General features: G+C 46.5%; 1 protein-coding gene across 2 annotated transcripts in view; it reads left to right on the forward strand.

The window, feature by feature from the left end:
* LOC115166300 (semaphorin-3F) overlaps positions 1–17,093 on the forward strand; it is a 106,491-nt gene that overhangs the window by 51,756 nt on the left and 37,642 nt on the right. Inside the window, exon 2 of one of the 2 annotated variants that reach the window (XM_029720181.1) lies at positions 1,795–1,928. The exons of the other annotated variant lie outside the window; for it this stretch is intronic. Within the exon in view, the coding sequence (XP_029576041.1) occupies positions 1,826–1,928 (103 nt within the window). The 5' untranslated portion in view covers positions 1,795–1,825. The remainder of the gene's footprint in view (positions 1–1,794; positions 1,929–17,093) is intronic. 2 annotated transcript variants of the gene reach the window in all.

Below are 17,093 nucleotides of genomic sequence, written 5' to 3' on the forward strand. Positions count from 1 at the left end.
GAATGGGACATTTCAGGGTCAAGGCTTTTGAGTGGGTGATTTCAGTGTGAATGGGACATTTCAGGGTCAAGGCTTTTGAGTGGGTGATTTCAGTGTGAATGGGACATTTCAGGGTCAAGGCTTTTGAGTGGGTGATTTCAGTGTGAATGGGACATTTCAGGGTCAAGGCTTTTGAGTGGGTGATTTCAGTGTGAATGGGACATTTCAGGGTCAAGGCTTTTGAGTGGGTGATTTCAGTGTGAATGGGACATTTCAGGGTCAAGGCTTTTGAGTGGGTGATTTCAGTGTGAATGGGACATTTCAACGGACTGGAAGTTATTTTTAACTTCTCAAAACTACACTTTTCTGTGCAAGGGCTATTTCAGTGGTGGGAGGGAGATAGCTTTACGGATCCACCTGTACCCGAATAACTGAGACTCGATCAGGGACCCGAGCGGGTCCTGACCCAGAATTCTAAATAATGTAACGGGTCACGGGTCTCAGGTATGTGTAATTTTAACTGACTTGTCCGGAAGGACCCATAACGATCCGAACGCGACTGCTGCAGTAGAGAGAGAGAGAGAGATTGTATAATAGCTCACACTCTGTACCGGCTGTTGAATGGAGTAGACCAAGGCACAGCGTGGTTAGTGCTCATCATGAAATTTAATGGAAAATGAGAACACTTTACAACTAAACAAAAGACAACAGCCGTTACAGAACCACCCACCACAAGCGGACCAAGCAGCGTGGAGAGGAGGACTGGACATGGGAGGACATCCTGGACGGAAGGGATCCTACACTTGGGAAGAGATCCTGGTCGGCAGGGATCACCTCCCATGGGAACAGGTAGAGGCACTCAGAAGAGCGGAGGCAGCAGGAGAAAAGGACCAACGGCAACGGTATGAGGGAACACGGCTGGCAAGGAAGCCCGAGAGGCAGCCCCCCCAAAAACATTTTTGGGGGGCACACGGGGAGTGTGGCAGAGTCAGGTTGGAGACCTGAGCCAGCTCCCCGTGCTTACCGGAAGCAGCGTGGTACTGGTCAGGCACCGTGTTATGCTGTGAAGCGCACGGTGTGTCTCCAGTGTGCGCTCATTGCCCGGTGCGCTTTAGGCCAGCCCCCCGCAAGTGCCATGCTAGAGTGGGCATCGAGCCAGGACGGGTTGTGCAGGCCGTGTGCTCCAGACCTCCAGTGCGTCTCCAGGACCCGGTCTATCCTGTGCCTGCTTCCAGAGCCAGGCCTCCTGCAAGTCTCCCCAGCCTGGTGAGTCCTGTGCCTGCGCCCAGAGCCAGGCCTCCTGCAAGTCTCCCCAGCCTGGTGCGTCCTGTGCCTGCTCCCAGAGCCAGGCCTCCTGCATGTCTCCCCAGCCTGGGGAGTCCTGTGCCTGCTCCCAGAGCCAGGCCTCCTGCATGTCTCTCCAGTCTGGTGAGCCCCCTGCTAGAGCGTCACCTCTCTCTACCTCCTCTCCCTCACGCTTTATCACCTCTGGTTAATAAAGTAACAAAAAAATTGCCCTTTCTGCTGCTTCTGTCACTCGGCTCTGATCGGAAAGGGTCTGGATCCGACGAGGTCTGTACGGAATGGTTCTAGTTGTCCTATGGTCCATTTGGAACTGGTCTATATATTTAAAAAATGTATTCATGCGTATCGGGTTCGAATGTAAAAAAAGACCCTGGAGCATTTTGGAATGGCTCTAACTTTTTGGACTCGTGAAGGCCTCTATGTCGAAGTCTCTCTAAATGGTTGCAATGATATGACGGTTTTAAGTGATGTTCAGTTAATCTGTACTGCTTTTACCTGTCCCCTTTGTAGGACTCCAAAGGTTAACACTGCTGTCGTTGCTATGGAGACCACCCAAGCCCTCCTCCTCTTTCTACTGAGTTTATGTGTCTACAGTTGCCATGCCAATGCACGGACTGCTCCCAGAGTGCATTTGTCATACAAAGGTGAGCCTTACCTTACTAATTTTATGTGAGTGTTCAACAGCAACTTTCCCCAACTCTTAAGACAATTACAGTCAGTGTAATCTTTCAATTTTAGTTTTATGTGAGACTTCAGAGCTGGGGTCTTGAGAGCGACATAAGTCTTCCAATAAAATACATCAATTTCACTTTATTCACCAAAAAACTATTATAAAATTAAAGCAGGCACCCTTTGAACACAATGTAATTTAGAACCCCAAATGTTGACGTGCATTGTGGCCCAAAAGCAAAAGGATACCTTTCTTCGATATTGACAATAAAGACTCTTTCTCATATACACTACGGGTCAAAGGTTTTAGAACACTTACTCATTCAACGGTTTTTCTTTATTTGTACTATTTTCTACATTGTAGAATAATAGGAAAGACATCAAAACTATGAAATAACACATGGAATCATGTAGTAGCCAAAAAAGTGTTAAACAAATCAAATCAAATTCAAGTGCTGTCGCAAAAACCATCTATGATGGAACTGGCTCTCATGAGGACCGCCACAGGAATGGAAGACCCAGAGTTACCTTTGCTGCAGAGGATAAGTTCATTAGAGTTACCAGCCTCAGAAATTGCAGCCCAAATAAATGCTTCATAGAGTTCAAGTAACAGACACATCTCAACATCAACTGTTCAGAGGAGAATCAGGCCTTCATGGTCGAATTGCTGCAAAGAAACCACTACTAAAGGACACCAATAATAAGAAGAGACTTGCTTGGGCCAAGAAATCTGTCCTTTGGTCTGATGAGTCCAAATTTTTGTTTCCAACCTCTGTGTCTTTGCGAGACGCGTGTGGGTGAACGGATGATCTCTGCATGTGTATTTCCCACCGTAAAGCATGGAGGAGGAGGTGTTATGGTGTGAGGGTGCTTTGCTGGTGACACTGCCTGTGATTTATTTAGATTACAAGGCACACTTAACCAGCATGGCTACCACAGCATTCTGCAGCGATACTCCGTCCCATCTGGTTTGGGCTTAGTGGGACTATCATTTGTTTTTCAACAGGACAATGACCCAACACACCTCCAGGCTGTGTAAGGGCTATTTTACCAAGAAGGAGAGCGATGGAGTGCTGCATCAGATGATCTGGCCTCCACAATCCCCCGACCTCAACCAAATTGAGATGGTTTGGGATGAGTCGGACCGCAGGAAAAGCAGCCAACAAGTGCTCAGCATATGTGGGAACTCCTTCAAGACTGCTGGAAAAGCATTCCAGGTGAAGCTGGTTGAGAGAATGCCAAGAGTGTGCAAAGCTGTCATCAAGGCAAAGGGTGGCTATTTGAAGAATCTCAAATGTAAAGTATATTTTGATTTGTTTAACACTATTTTGGTTACTACTAGAGGTCGACCGATTAATCGGAATGACCGATTAATTAGGGCCGATTTCAAGTTTCCATAACAACCGGTAATCGGTATTTTTGGCCACCGATTTGCCGATTTTTTTTATTTTTGATATATATATTTTTTTTACACCTTTATTTAACTAGGCAAGTCAGATTAAGAACACATTCTTATTTTCAATGACGGCCTAGGAACGGGGGTTAACTGCCTTGTTCAGTGGCAGAACAACAGATTTTTACCTTGTCAACTCGGGGATTCGTTTTTGCAACCTTCCGGTTACTAGTCCAACGCTCTAACCACCTGCCTTACATTGCACTCCACGAGGAGCCTGCGTGGCAGGCTGACTACCTGTTACGCAACGGCAGCAAGAAGCCAAGGTAAGTTGCTAGCTAGCATTAACCTCTCTGGGCAAGCGTCCCACCTACTCAACAGCCAGTGGAATCCCGTGCCGCGTTATTCAAATAGCTTAGAAATGCTATTACTTCAATTTCTCAAACATATGACTATTTTACACCATTTTAAAGACAAGACTCTCGTTAATCTAACCACACTGTCCGATTTCAAAAAGGCTTTACAACGAAAGCAAAACATTAGATTATGTCAGCAGAGTACCCAGCCATAAATAATCAGACACCCATTTTTCAAGCTAGCATATAATGTCACATAAACCCAAACCACAGCTAAATGCAGCACTAACCTTTGATGATCTTCATCAGATGACAATCTTAGGACATTATGTTATACAATACATGCATGTCTGTTCAATCAATTTCATATTTAAATCAAAAACCAGCTTTTTACATTAGCATGTGACTAGCATGTGACTAGCATTCCCACCGAACACTTCCGGTGAATTTACTAAATTACTCACGATAAACGTTCACAAAAAACATAACAATTATTTTAAGAATTATAGATACAGAACTCCTATATGCACTCACCATGTCCGATTTTAAAATAACTTTTCGGTGAAAGCACATTTTGCAATATTCTAAGTAGATAGCCCGGCATCACAGGGCTAGCTATTTAGACACCCAGCAAGTTTAGTACTCACCAAAGTCAGATTTACTATAAGAAAAATGTTATTACCTTTGCTGTTCTTCGTCAGAATGCACTCCCAGGACTTCTACTTCAATAACAAATGTTGGTTTGGTCCCAAATAATCCATTGTTATATCCAAATAGCAGCGTTTTGTTCGTGCGTTCAAGACACTATCCGAAAGGGTAAATAAGGGTTACGCGCCTGACGCGTTTCGTGACAAAAAATGTCTAAATATTCCATTACCATACTTCGAAGCATGTCAACCGCTGTTTAAAATCAATTTTTATGCCATTTTTCTCGTAAAAAAGCGATAATATTCCGACCGGGAAAGCGTGTTTACGTTCAAAGAGAGAGAAAGTAAAAGCATGGGATCCCCTCGTGCACGAGCCTCAGTCTGATGGCCCTCTGATCGACCACCATCCAAACGCGCTAAAGTTTTTCAGCCAGCGGCTGGAATTACATCATTTAGCTTTTTCCCGGGTTCTGAGAGCCTATGGGAGCCGTAGGAAGTGTTACAGCAAAGATCCTAAATGTTCAATAAACAGAGCCAAGAAGCCCAAGGAATGGTCAGAGAGAGTACTTCCTGTTTGGAATCTTCTCAGGTTTTTGCCTGCCATATGAGTTCTGTTATACTCACAGACACCATTCAAACAGTTTTAGAAACTTTAGGGTGTTTTCTATCCAAAGCCAATAATTATATGCATATTCTAGTTTCTGGGCAGTAGTAATAACCAGATTAAATCGGGTGCGTTTTTTATCCGGCCGTGTAAATACTGCCCCCTATCCCCAACAGGTTAAACTGATCTTATAAAAAACTATCAATCTTAACATAATCACTAGTTAACTACACATGGTTGATGATATTACTAGTTTATCTAACGTGTCCTGCGTTGCATTTAATCGATGCGGTGCCTGTTAATTTCTCATCGAATCACAGCCTACTTCGACAAATGGGTGATGATTTAACAAGCGCATTTGCAAAAAAAGCACTGTCGTTGCACCAATGTACCTAACCATAAACATCAATGCCTTTCTTTAAAATCAATACACAAGTATATATTTTTAAACCAGCATATTTAGTTAATATTGCCTGCTAACATGAATTTCTTGTAACTAGGGGAGTTGTGTCACTTCTCTTGCGTTCTGTGCAAGCAGTCAGGGTATATACAGCAGTTTGGGCCGCCTGGCTCATTGCGAACTGTGAAGTCCATTTATTCCTAACAAAGGCCGTAATTAATTTGCCAGAATTGTACATAATTATGACATAACATTGAAGGTTGTGCAATGTAACAGGAATATTTCGACTTAGGGATGCCACCCGTTAGATAAAATACGGAACGATTCCGTATTTCACTGAAATAATAAACGTTTCGTTTTCGAAATGATAGTTTTCGGATTTGACTATATTAATGACCAAAGGCTCGTATTTCTGTGTGTTATTATATTATAATTAAGTCTATGATTTGATATTTGATAGAGCAGTCTGACTGAGCGATGGTAGGCACCAGCAGGCTCGTAAGCATTCATTCAAACAGCACCTTCGTGCGTTTGCCAGCAGCTCTTCACAATTCTTCAAGCATTGCGCTGTTTATGACTTCAAGCCTATCAACTCCCAAGATTAGGCTGGTGTAACCGATGTGAAATGGCTAGCTAGTTAGCTGGGTGCATGCTAATAGCGTTTCAAACGTCACTCGCTCTGAGACTTGGGAGTGGTTGTTCCCCTTGCTCTACATGGGTAACGCTGCTTCGAGGGTGGCTGTTGTCCATGTGTTCCTGGTTTGAGCCCAGGTAGGAGCGAGGAGAGGGACGGAAGCTATACTGTTACACTGGCAATACTAAAGTGCCTATAAGAACATCCAATAGTCAAAGGTATATGAAATACAAATTGTATAGAGAGAAATAGTCCTATAATTCCTATAATAACTACAACCTAAAACTTCTTACCTGGGAATATTGAAGACTCATGTTAAAAGGAACCACCAGCTTTCATATGTTCTGAGCAAGGAACTTAAACGTTAGCTTTCTTACATGGCACATATTGCACTTTTACTTTCTTCTCCAACACTTTGTTTTTGCATTATTTAAACCAAATTGAACATGTTTCATTATTTATTTGAGGCTAAATTGGTAGTATTTATGTATTATATTAAGTTAAAATAAAATAAGTATTGTTGTAATTGTTATTATTACAAATAAATAAATAAATCGGCCGATTAATCGGCAGCGATTTTTTGGGGTCCTCCAATAATCGGTATCGGCGTTGAAAAATCATAATCGGTCGACCTCTAGTTACTACATGATTCCATATGTGTTATTTCATAGTTTTGATGTCTTCACTATTATTCTACAATGTAGAACATAGTAAATATAAAGAAAAACCCTTAGTAGGTGTTCTAAAACATTTGACCGGTAGTGTATATATAGTGTATATCACTCTTCCTTCCTGACGATGTCTCTGTGGAGCTCTGTGTGCATGTGTGTGTGCCTGCGTCTCACTCTGAATTTGCTATATGTGACACAAAAGGACACCTTGCTACCCTCTGTGCAGGGGAGGGGGTACAGGATCTGTTGGCCCTCTGCCAGGGCAGAGGGGGACACTGGTGGTGCCCACATCTCAGGAGGTCTAAGCTCACCATGTAACACTAGAACCACACAGAATGGAGGGGTGAGGAAGGAAGAGGAGAAGTCTGGTGTAGATGGAGAAGGAAAGAGAGTTTGAGATACAGGCATGGAGAGAATAAAATATATGCTAGAGGGAAAGGGAGCGAGATGTACATTTTGTGGGTATGTACTGTAGAGAGCGAGAGAGAGAGAGTGTGAGGAAGAGAAAGAGTGGTGAGAATGAGAAATGGAGACAGACATGGGTGTGGGTATTGAGGGAGGGAAGAGGAGAGGTGTCACTGTGAAGGAGAGAGCGGTGACGGGATGGTGGGCTGTCCTGGGTTATGTGTGCGTAGGTGACAGTGAAACAGATTCCTCTTCGGAGAGAGAGTCTGTCAGAAATAGCCTGCCATTGTTGCTGTGTTTAGCTCAGCAAACGCACAGGGAAACCCCCTGAAAAATGCGAGGGCCTAGCTCCAACAACCTGCTTCAACATGCAAGACAGACTTGTCTATTATGGAGAGCGGGGCCTGTCATCTTGTTCCAGACGTACTCTATCAAAGCAGATTGCAGAAGCTACCGCCGTCTCAGTTGGTTTATCCTGCACTGTGTCTGAATCAGTTTAATGACTGTAGTGGCACAATTAAATTCACACCCATGATCATATTCTGAAACCTAGTATTACAGGCAGAGAAGACAAAAACCTCACATACAGAAAATAATTGAATAATTGGAAGGATGCATCAAATATCCATTTGGAAAACAACCTTTTGTCCCGTATATTGTCCCGTATCTCCTTAAACCCTTCTACCAACTTGTCTGGTCCACTCTTTGTCCTCCCGTTCTGCCTCTGTTGAAACAGAAGCACTAGCAGCATACTTACTCTCTTCTTCATCCTTGGTGTTTGATGGTTTTTCCATCGATATCTGAACGCTTATTTTTTATAGAACGCTTATTTTGATTGACGCAACAGTGAGCGTTTCAGCTGGCCACATTGCTTTGTAAAAAGTCAACCCCTTGAAGGACCCTTGTGGTAATAACAGTCTCTGTCTAAAGAGCTGGCCACCTGCCAGCACTTGGCTAACTGACATTAAAACAGTTCCAAGTGCTTCTAATGATTGAAAACTAAGGGACCCCTGTCAGGGGGGCCAGTGGTACACTGTTGAGCCAGTCATTAGCAATAGGGCACACACCAGAAGTCAGATAAAGAACGTTTCCACAAGGAGCCCCTATATGCCTGGAAGCTAATAAGTGCCTAGTGCCCAGACTAGTACCAGGTATAGCATGAGACCCCTATGGATATTCTAAATCAGTTATCTGGGATGTCCAAAAACATTATCTGTAAGACGCCTTATCACTCACTCACTCACTCACTCACTCACTCACTCACTCACTCACTCACTCACTCACTCACTCACTCATTCATTCATTCAATCACTGACTCTTCGCTAGCTCTTAGGATTGTACCACCTATGGCTGTAAAGGTCATGGGATTTTGGATGACGGTAATTGGCCAGACAAAATATTTTTTGGGATGCACATTTTCTGCTTTCCTTCGCTCCTGACTGCATGTGCTGCCATATAAATAGAATGAATAGAACGGGCACCCTCATTCAAGTCAATGGTGGCATAATCGTTTGCTACAACACCTTGCAAATTTCAGCAAGAGGCAACAAATTTTGTTAAGAGTCCATGTTATCGTAGAAACGGACTCAACCTCACAAATGCCAGGCCGTCCCGTCTTCAGTCAGCTGTTTGTTCCGAAAAAAAAGAAACGGCCCCTACCGCTAAGTCATACGCGTCTGTCTGGACCAGGAGGTTTTTTGAGAAGTCTGGGGTGACGAATAGCGGGTGCGAACATAGTGCGTCTTTCAGGGCTTGGAACGCTGCCACTGTGTCCTCCATCCATCGCACTGTCTGCGGTAGGCGTGCCTTCGTTAGGTCTGTGAGGGGAGAAGCTATTGTGGCAAAGTTAGGTACAAATAGTAGTAGCCTGTAGTAGCCTGCTAACCCCAAGTACGACTTCACCTGCCTCTTGAGTTTTTCTTCTTGGGGCTTCACATTTCCCCGCCCGATTCAATATCCCAGGTACTCCACCTCGGCGTAGCCCAGCTTGCACTTGTTGGGGTTTGCGGTCAGCCCCGCATCCCTTAGTGCATCCACCACTGCCTGTAACCTACAGAGAAATGGAACTCCCTACTGTCTCTGTGCACAATTAAATCATCCAAATAAGCAGCAGCGGACGCAGGGTGCGGGCGCAGGATGCGGTCCATGAGTCACTGGAAGGTCGCTGGGGCCATGTGGAGCCCCAAAGGAAAAACCTGGTAGTGGTATAGCCCACCCTGGGTGTAGAAGTCCGTCTTCTCCTGGGAGGCTGCTGCCAGTGGGCACCTGACAGTATCCCTAATGTCAGGGGAAGGGTGCTGACGTATCTCACCTTCCCCAAGCGGTCAATCAGTTCGTCCACCCGGGGCATGGGGTATGCGTCGACTTTCCTGACCTCATTCAGGCCCCGGAAGTCGTTGCAGAAGCAGACGGTTCCATCTGGTTTTGGTACCGGCACTATAGGGCTAGACCACTCACTGTGGGACTCCTCCAGTACCCCCATCTCTAGCATTGTCGTCAATTCCCACTGGACCACCGCCCTCCGGGCTTCTGGTATCCGATATGGCTGTTTACGCACTTTTTCTGCCGGATGTGTGTGGAAATCCCGCTATGACCTCTGACTAACCATCAAACAGGCAAAGCGTCAATACAGGACTAAGATCAAATTGTACTACACCGGCTCCGGCGCTGGTCGGATGTGGCAGGGCTTGCAAACTATTACAGACTACAAAGAGAAGGACAGCCACGAGCTGCTCAGTAACACAAGCCTTCAAGACAAGTTAAATTACTTCTATGCTCGCGTCGAGCTGTTCCGGACGACTGTGATTACGCTCTCCGTAGCCGATGTGAGTAAGACCTTTAAACAGGTCAACATTCACAAGGCCGCAGGACCAGACAGATAACCAGGATGTGTACTCCGAGCATGCGCTGACCAACTGGCAAGTGTCACTGACATTTTTAACCTCTCCCTGTCTGAGTCTGTAATACTGTAACGGCTGTCGTGAGAGAGAGTAGACCAAGGTGCAGCGGAGTTAGTGTTCATCATTGCATTTAATAATAGAAAGAACACTATACAAAACAAAACAAAAAAACCGACAGCCAAACAGTCCTGTCAGGTGCAAACACTACACAGAAACAATTACCCACAAAACCCAAAGGAAAAACATGCTCCTTATGTGTGACTCCCAATCAGCAACAACGAACTTCAGCTGTGCCTGATTGGGAGCCACACACGGCCCAAAACAAAGAAATACAAAAACATAGAAAAAGGGACATAGAACGCCCACCCAATGTAACACCCTGGCCTAACCAATATAAAGAACAAAACCCCTCTCTATGGCCAGGGCGTTACAAATACCAACATGTTTCAAGCAGACCACCATAGTCCCTGTGCCCAAGAACACTAAGGTAACCTGCCTAAATGACTACCGATCCGTAGCACTCATGTCTGTAGCCATGAAGTGCTTTGAAAGGCTGGTCATGGCTCACATCAACACCATTATCCCAAAAACCCTAGACCCACTCCAATTTGCATACCGCCCCAACTGATCTACAGATTATGCAATCTCTACTGCCCTTTCACACCTGGACAAAAGGAACACCTATGTGAGAATGCTATTCATTGACTACAGCTCAGTGTTCAACACCATAGTGCCCTCAAAGCACATCACTAAGCTAAGGACCCTGGGACTAAGCACCTCCCTTTGCAACTGGATCCTGGACTTCCTAACGGGCCACCCCTGGTGGTAAGGGTAGGTAACAACACATCCGCCACGCGATCGTCAACACGGGGGCCCCTCAGAGGTGCGTGCTCAGTCCCCCCCTGTACTCCCTGTTCACTCATGACTGCACGGCCAGTCACGACTCCAACACCATCATTAACTTTGCCGATGACACAACAGTGGTAGGCCCGAGGCCTGATCACAGACAACAATGTGACAGTCTATAGGGAGGAGGTCAGAGACCTGGCCGTGTGGTGCCAGGACAGCATCCTCTCCCTCAGCGTGATGAAGACAAAGGAGATGATTGTGGACTACAGGAAAAGGAAGACCAAGCACGCCCCCATTCTCATCGACGGGGCTGCAGTGGAGCAGGTTGAGAGCTTCAAGTTCCTTGGTGTCCACATCACCAATAAACTAACATGGTCCAACCACACAAAGATAGTCGTGAAGAGGGCACGACAAAGCCTATTCCCCCTCAGGAGACTGAAAAGATTTGGCATGGGTCCTCAGATCCTCAAAAGATTCTACAGCTGCACCATCGAGAGCATCCTGACTGGTTGCATCACTGCCTGGCAAGGCACTACAGAGGGTAGTGTGTATGGCCCAGTACATCACTGGGGCCAAGCTTCCTGCCATCCTCTATAGTAGGCGGTGTCAGAGGAATTCCCTAAGAATTGTCAAAGACTCTTGCCACCCTAGTCATAGACTGTTCTCTCTGCTACCGCTTGGCAAGCGGTAACGGAGTGCCATGTCTAGGTCCAAGAGGCTTCTAAACAGCCTCTACCCCCAAGCCATAAGACTCCTGAACATCTAATCAAAGGGCTACCCAGACTATTTGCATTGCCCCCCCCTCTTTTACGCTGCTGCTACTGTCTGTGTATTATCTATGCATAGTCACTTTAATAACTCTACCTACTTGTACATATTACCTCAATTACCTCAACTAACCGGTGCCTGCGTACATTGACTCTGTACCGGTACCCCCTGTATATAGCCTCACTGTTGTTATTTTACTGCTGCTCTTTAATTATTTGTAACTTTATTTTTTCTTTTTTTTTCTTAGAACTGCATTGTTGGTTAAGGGCTTGTAAGTAAGCATTTCACTGTAAGGTGAAATGTATTTGGCACATGTGACAAATAAAATTTGATTTGATATAATGTTCCACAAGATCCTTTCCTCCCGGCGCCTCGGAGAACACGGCCGTATTCCACTGGACCAACTGTCGGAGCGCTTGTCGTTTGGTCGGGCTTAGGTCTTCCCCCATGGAAACTTCGACAGAGGGTGGGCTCTGTGGTGGCCGGTTCCACGTTGCACACAGCGCCTCGTATGTGCCACCTCTTCACTAGGTTCACGTGGTGAAGCTGAAGGGTTTTTTCTGCCCCGATTGGCGGACATAATATTTGACGTCGCCTACCCGCTCGACAATGTCGTAGGGCCTATACCACGTAGCCAGGAATTTGCTCTCCATGGTGGGGATCAGCACCAGTACCTTTTTCATTGCGCCTGGTCCATGTGCTCCCTCACCACTGGCCAAATCGACTTCATCCTCATCTCCTCCAAGTTTTCCACCATGCTGCGAAGGGGGATTGGTTGGTTCTCCCAGACCTCTTTGGCTAAGTCCATCAGTCTGCGGTGCCGATGGCCATACAAGAGGGGGAGAACCCAGTGGACGCTTGGGGTACCTCGCACTCCGAGAACATCAGGTGCAGCAGCAGCTGGTCCCAGTTCCTCCCATCTCGCTCAGTTACCTTTTTCAGCATCTGCTTTAGGGTCTTATTGAAGCATTCGACTAGACCGTCCGTTTGTGGATGGTACACACTGGTCCTCACCTGTTTGATTCGTAAAAGATTGCAGGCGCCTCTTTCATTACACGAGATATGAATGCGGTGCCCTGGTCCGTCAAGATTTCCCACGGAATACCCACCCGACTGAATAGATGGAAGAGCTCCCGTGCGATACCTTTCGCTGCCTCCATGTGTAACGGGATCGCCTCCGGATACCAGGTGGCGTAATCCACGATTACCAGGATGTATTGGTGTCCCCTCACGGTCTTCACCAACTGACCCACCAGATCCATCACCACCAGCTCAAACAGCACCCCTATAATGGGCAAGGGAACCAAAGGGTTTCTGTAATGTGCCCTCAGGGATGTGATCTGGCACTCCAGGCAGGTATGACAGTAGTCCTCCATGGTGCGCTTGACTCCGGGCCAGTAGAACCGATTTCCTATCCCCAGGTGTGCCCCGAGCAGGTGGGGGTGGGCGAGCTGCAAGACAGTACTAACATACTGGGTGGGTATGAGTGACAAGTCTTTCGTCTCCCCATTGTGCTTTACTACCTGATACAATAAATTATGCTTGATGGCGAAGTATGGGTAGTGCCACTCACTTACCCCGGGTAACAGCGTACCATCCACCTTGATCACCTGGCTCCTCGCATTCGGGAGGCTGAGGTCCTCTAACTGGGCCGTCCCGAACTGGCCCGTGAGGATTCCCGTGTCGGGCGGCCTGTCTGGTGCCTCCACCTCCATAAAGGGGAGCCTGAGGTCCTCCTCGGACGATGGCTCGCTTCCCGGCGCAGGGTCGTCTCCCTCCTCCTGGTCCGACTTGGGCCCAGTGGAAATCGCTCACAGCGGGGCTTGGGTTGCGCAGGTGACCCTCCATTTTCCTCTCCTTCCTACCTCATGCGCAGTGCCTGGAAGAGAGGCCAATCTCTACCGAGGAGAATGGGCACGGGCAGGTTAGCAATGGCCCCCACGCGCATCTGGCACTCCCCCCTTGGGGTTATCACACCGGCACGGTTGGGAACCGCTCTCTGTCCCCAGGACACCGTTGTCTCCTCATCCCCCAGTTTGTCTTTCCCCTCTCGTGTGAGCCAATGCAGTTAGGCCAGGTTCAGAGCGCTGATGTCGACACCATCAATTCATACTGGAACCATCGAAGGGGCCATCTCGGTGTGTGCCGGCTCACCGCACTCATAGCAGCTCCTCTGATCTAGGTCTAGCAGCGGACGCCGTCGTCGGTTCGGGTCGCCCTCCTGCTTCACGGCTGGTTCCGTCCGGGCCCCCTTCAGCCCCTCACCTCTCTCAGTGCTTTTCTTCCCCCTCCCCGCGTCCGTTCTCTCTGCCCAGGCCCCTTTTCAGCAGATGCTGGGTGTTCTGGTGGGTTTCCACCATGGTCAGCAAATCCTCCAGGCTTTGGGGGCTCTGCATGCTTGCCGCCTTCTTCATCTCATAGGGGAGGGCCCGAAGGTACCGTTCCAGCACGACCTTATCGATCATCGGGAGGGACATTACGTCGGTCAGTAGCCAGCCCTTGGTAAGGCGCACCAGGTCGCTCATCTGAGTGTGGGGAGAGAAGGTGGAGTCAAAGGCCCAGTTGTGGACCAGTTGTGCACGGCGTGCGAGGCTGAATCTATAACGGCTCAGGATCTCACGTTTGAGTCCCTCATAATTTTCTGCCTGGTCGGCGTTCAAGTGAAAGTTGGCCTTCTGGGCCTTCCCGGAGAGGTAGGGTGCCAAAAGGCTGGCCCACTTGGCTATCCTTCCCTCTGCGCCGTCTTCTCGAAGGCGGCGCATAGGTATCCACGTCATCTTACTCCATTAGCTTGACCAGGAACTGATTCGGGCTAGACTCCTGAGCCATACCACCTTTCAACTGGGCTACCTCTGCTACCAGTCTGAGGTTTTGTTGGCACTGCTCCTCCAGCGCTTGCTCCTGGAGAGCCTGTTGCTTCTGCTGGCTGATGATAAACTGAGCCACCAGTTCCTCCATGGTAATCGCTGTACGCTTGACCCCACAGCACCCAAAGCTACTGAGTTGCCCATATTCTCCACCATATGTGGTAAACCATGGGGTGTTGGGTTGAGCGCACAGAGATGGAAACAGAGACAGGGAGGTTCTAGTCAGAAAACAACAACTTTACTAGGCAACAAAAATAAACATAACAACAAAATAACTTAAGGTCGGCTCGGTCCTTCTCACACCTCGCGATGTGCCATGGTGCTCCCTTTATGTGGCTTACACGGCGTTTTGGCAGTCTCCCCTAATTACCCCTACTTGGTGCCATCAGCGTCAGGTTGCCCAGCCCGGGTACTTCCAGCAAAGAGAGCCAACTTTGCGGCACGTACCTTCTTATCACCAATCCCCGGGGTAGATCTCCAGGGATACCGCAACATTTATTTCATTTTCATAACGGCCAGGTCTCAGGCTGATGTGGTGTTGAGTCCCAAGTTGTGTAGGTCGTCCTCCAAATGGTTGGATCACCTGGCTCTTGTCTTCCTCTTGAGCGTGGACAGTTGGGAGATGGCTCATGATCTCAAGGGTAGGATGTAAAATGTCCATGAGCTCTGCCAAGATTGCCATGTCGTCCGGTTAGTCCAGGTCAGAGAAGCTGAGGCTCCCATAGCCGGTCCCATATATACTTTGGGCGGCAGTCCTTAGGTGAGACCTCTATGGATGATCCAAAAAAGGTCCAAAAATGATCTTCATTAAAATTCTCTAGTTAGAAGTCAGCCCAATCTGCTAATGAGAGATAATTAAATACTACACTTGGAAAACTCATTAGAATCATTGAGTTGTTTTCATAGAAAAAAGAACACTGAAACACTTCTGGCAAACTTTATTATAAGCAAGAAAGTTAACAATAACAATAGCCATTTAGGCCTTCATTGGGTATAAAGCAGAGGTGGGACCAAGTCATTGTTTTACAAGTCACAAGTAAGTCTCAAGTCTTAGCACTCAAGTCCCAAGTCAAGTCCCAAGTCAAGACAGGCAAGTCTGAGTCAAGTCTCAAGTCAAGACCGTCAAGTATCAAGTCAAGTTTCAAGTCCTAAACAAGTCATAATGTGCTCTTCACCAAGTGTAATGCCATTTCATATTTTTAACAAGAGTAATAGTTAGTATATTACATTTATGCAAATTATGAATGCTTTTAAAAATATCTATATATTTATTACTTTCCAAATAAACGTTATATTTCCATGGAAATACATGGGTAGCCATGAGAAAGACCCCCCCCCTCTCTCTCTCTCTCTGTGACAGCGGGAGAGGCGTGGTAGGCTGGGTCGGGTCGTGTCAGGTGGTTGCATAGAAATACATCACCTACAACAGCCTTTGCCGTGTAGAATAGAGAATCGAGTACAGATCTATATATTGCATTTCTATCCGGAAAACTGTAACTGAATGCGGTCCCTCAGATGAAATAAGCTGCCGTTCTTCATTCATTATCAATGGAGAAAGCTCAAAACTGCGGAGGACAGCAGAGAGGGGGATGGTGGGATTTGTGTGAAGCATAAACACAATCAGAGGTTCAAGCACTCGCCGTAATCAGCAGGTTAGGAAGAGTACACAACCATTCTAGGAGGCACTCTGCCACAAATGTGCTCATTTGATCTTTTCCAGCTCCAAACAGCGCGGTAGCGAGTCAATCTGCAAGTCTAATCTAGGCAAGCAGTGAGGAGCGCACATAACAATACAGGCTCCAGACATCACAAGCCAGCAAAAAGAAACAAGTTACACACACTCATAAACACACAACCTCGTGTGATGGATAGCTGTCGGCTATATTCACCATGATTTACCGTTCTTTGTGCAGCTTCAAATGTCGAACAAAATTGGAAATTGTTGCGCCTCCGTCTGTAATATTCTTCCGGCATGTTTTGCAAGTTGCAATCCGTTTTTTGTTGATACAGCATCGTTTTTATATCCGAAAAGGATCATTTTGGGTATCATCATTCCAAGGGCTCCATCTGAATTCACCCACTGACGTTCCTCTGCACTGCCACGGACAATTTGATTGGCTGCTGTTCGATTCAAACTGTAATCCGTTAAATGAAGAGTTGATGTGCTGCACACTTTTTGTAATAGCATAATATTTCATATTTGGGCTTGGGGAGGGTATCAAGTCAGGTTGAGTCAAAAGGCTCAAGTCCAAGTCAAGTCACGAGTCATTGGTGTTAAAGTCAAAGTCGAGTTGCAAGTCATCATATTTTTGACTCGAGTCTGACTCGAGTCCAAGTCATGTGACTCGAGTCCACACCTCTGGTATAGAATCTACTAAAGTACTGCAGAGTTTGATTGTTAGCTTTTTTATACAAAGTTGTCTGTCAATCTACCTAGATTCAGATAATAGGTAACATAATGTGGTTACCTAATGGCTGTACAATTAGAGAACTTGACATTACTTCTGTAAGTGCAAATACAGTACAGTGAAAAAGTATTTGCCCCCTTTCTGATTTTCTCTATTTTTACAAATAACAAAAAAATTGATACTTATTTTATTTATTTAATTAACAAAGTTATGCAACATCCAATACTGTGTGAAAAAG

Source organism: Salmo trutta, chromosome 28, assembly GCF_901001165.1.
Source record: "Salmo trutta chromosome 28, fSalTru1.1, whole genome shotgun sequence".
NCBI lineage: Eukaryota > Metazoa > Chordata > Actinopteri > Salmoniformes > Salmonidae > Salmo > Salmo trutta.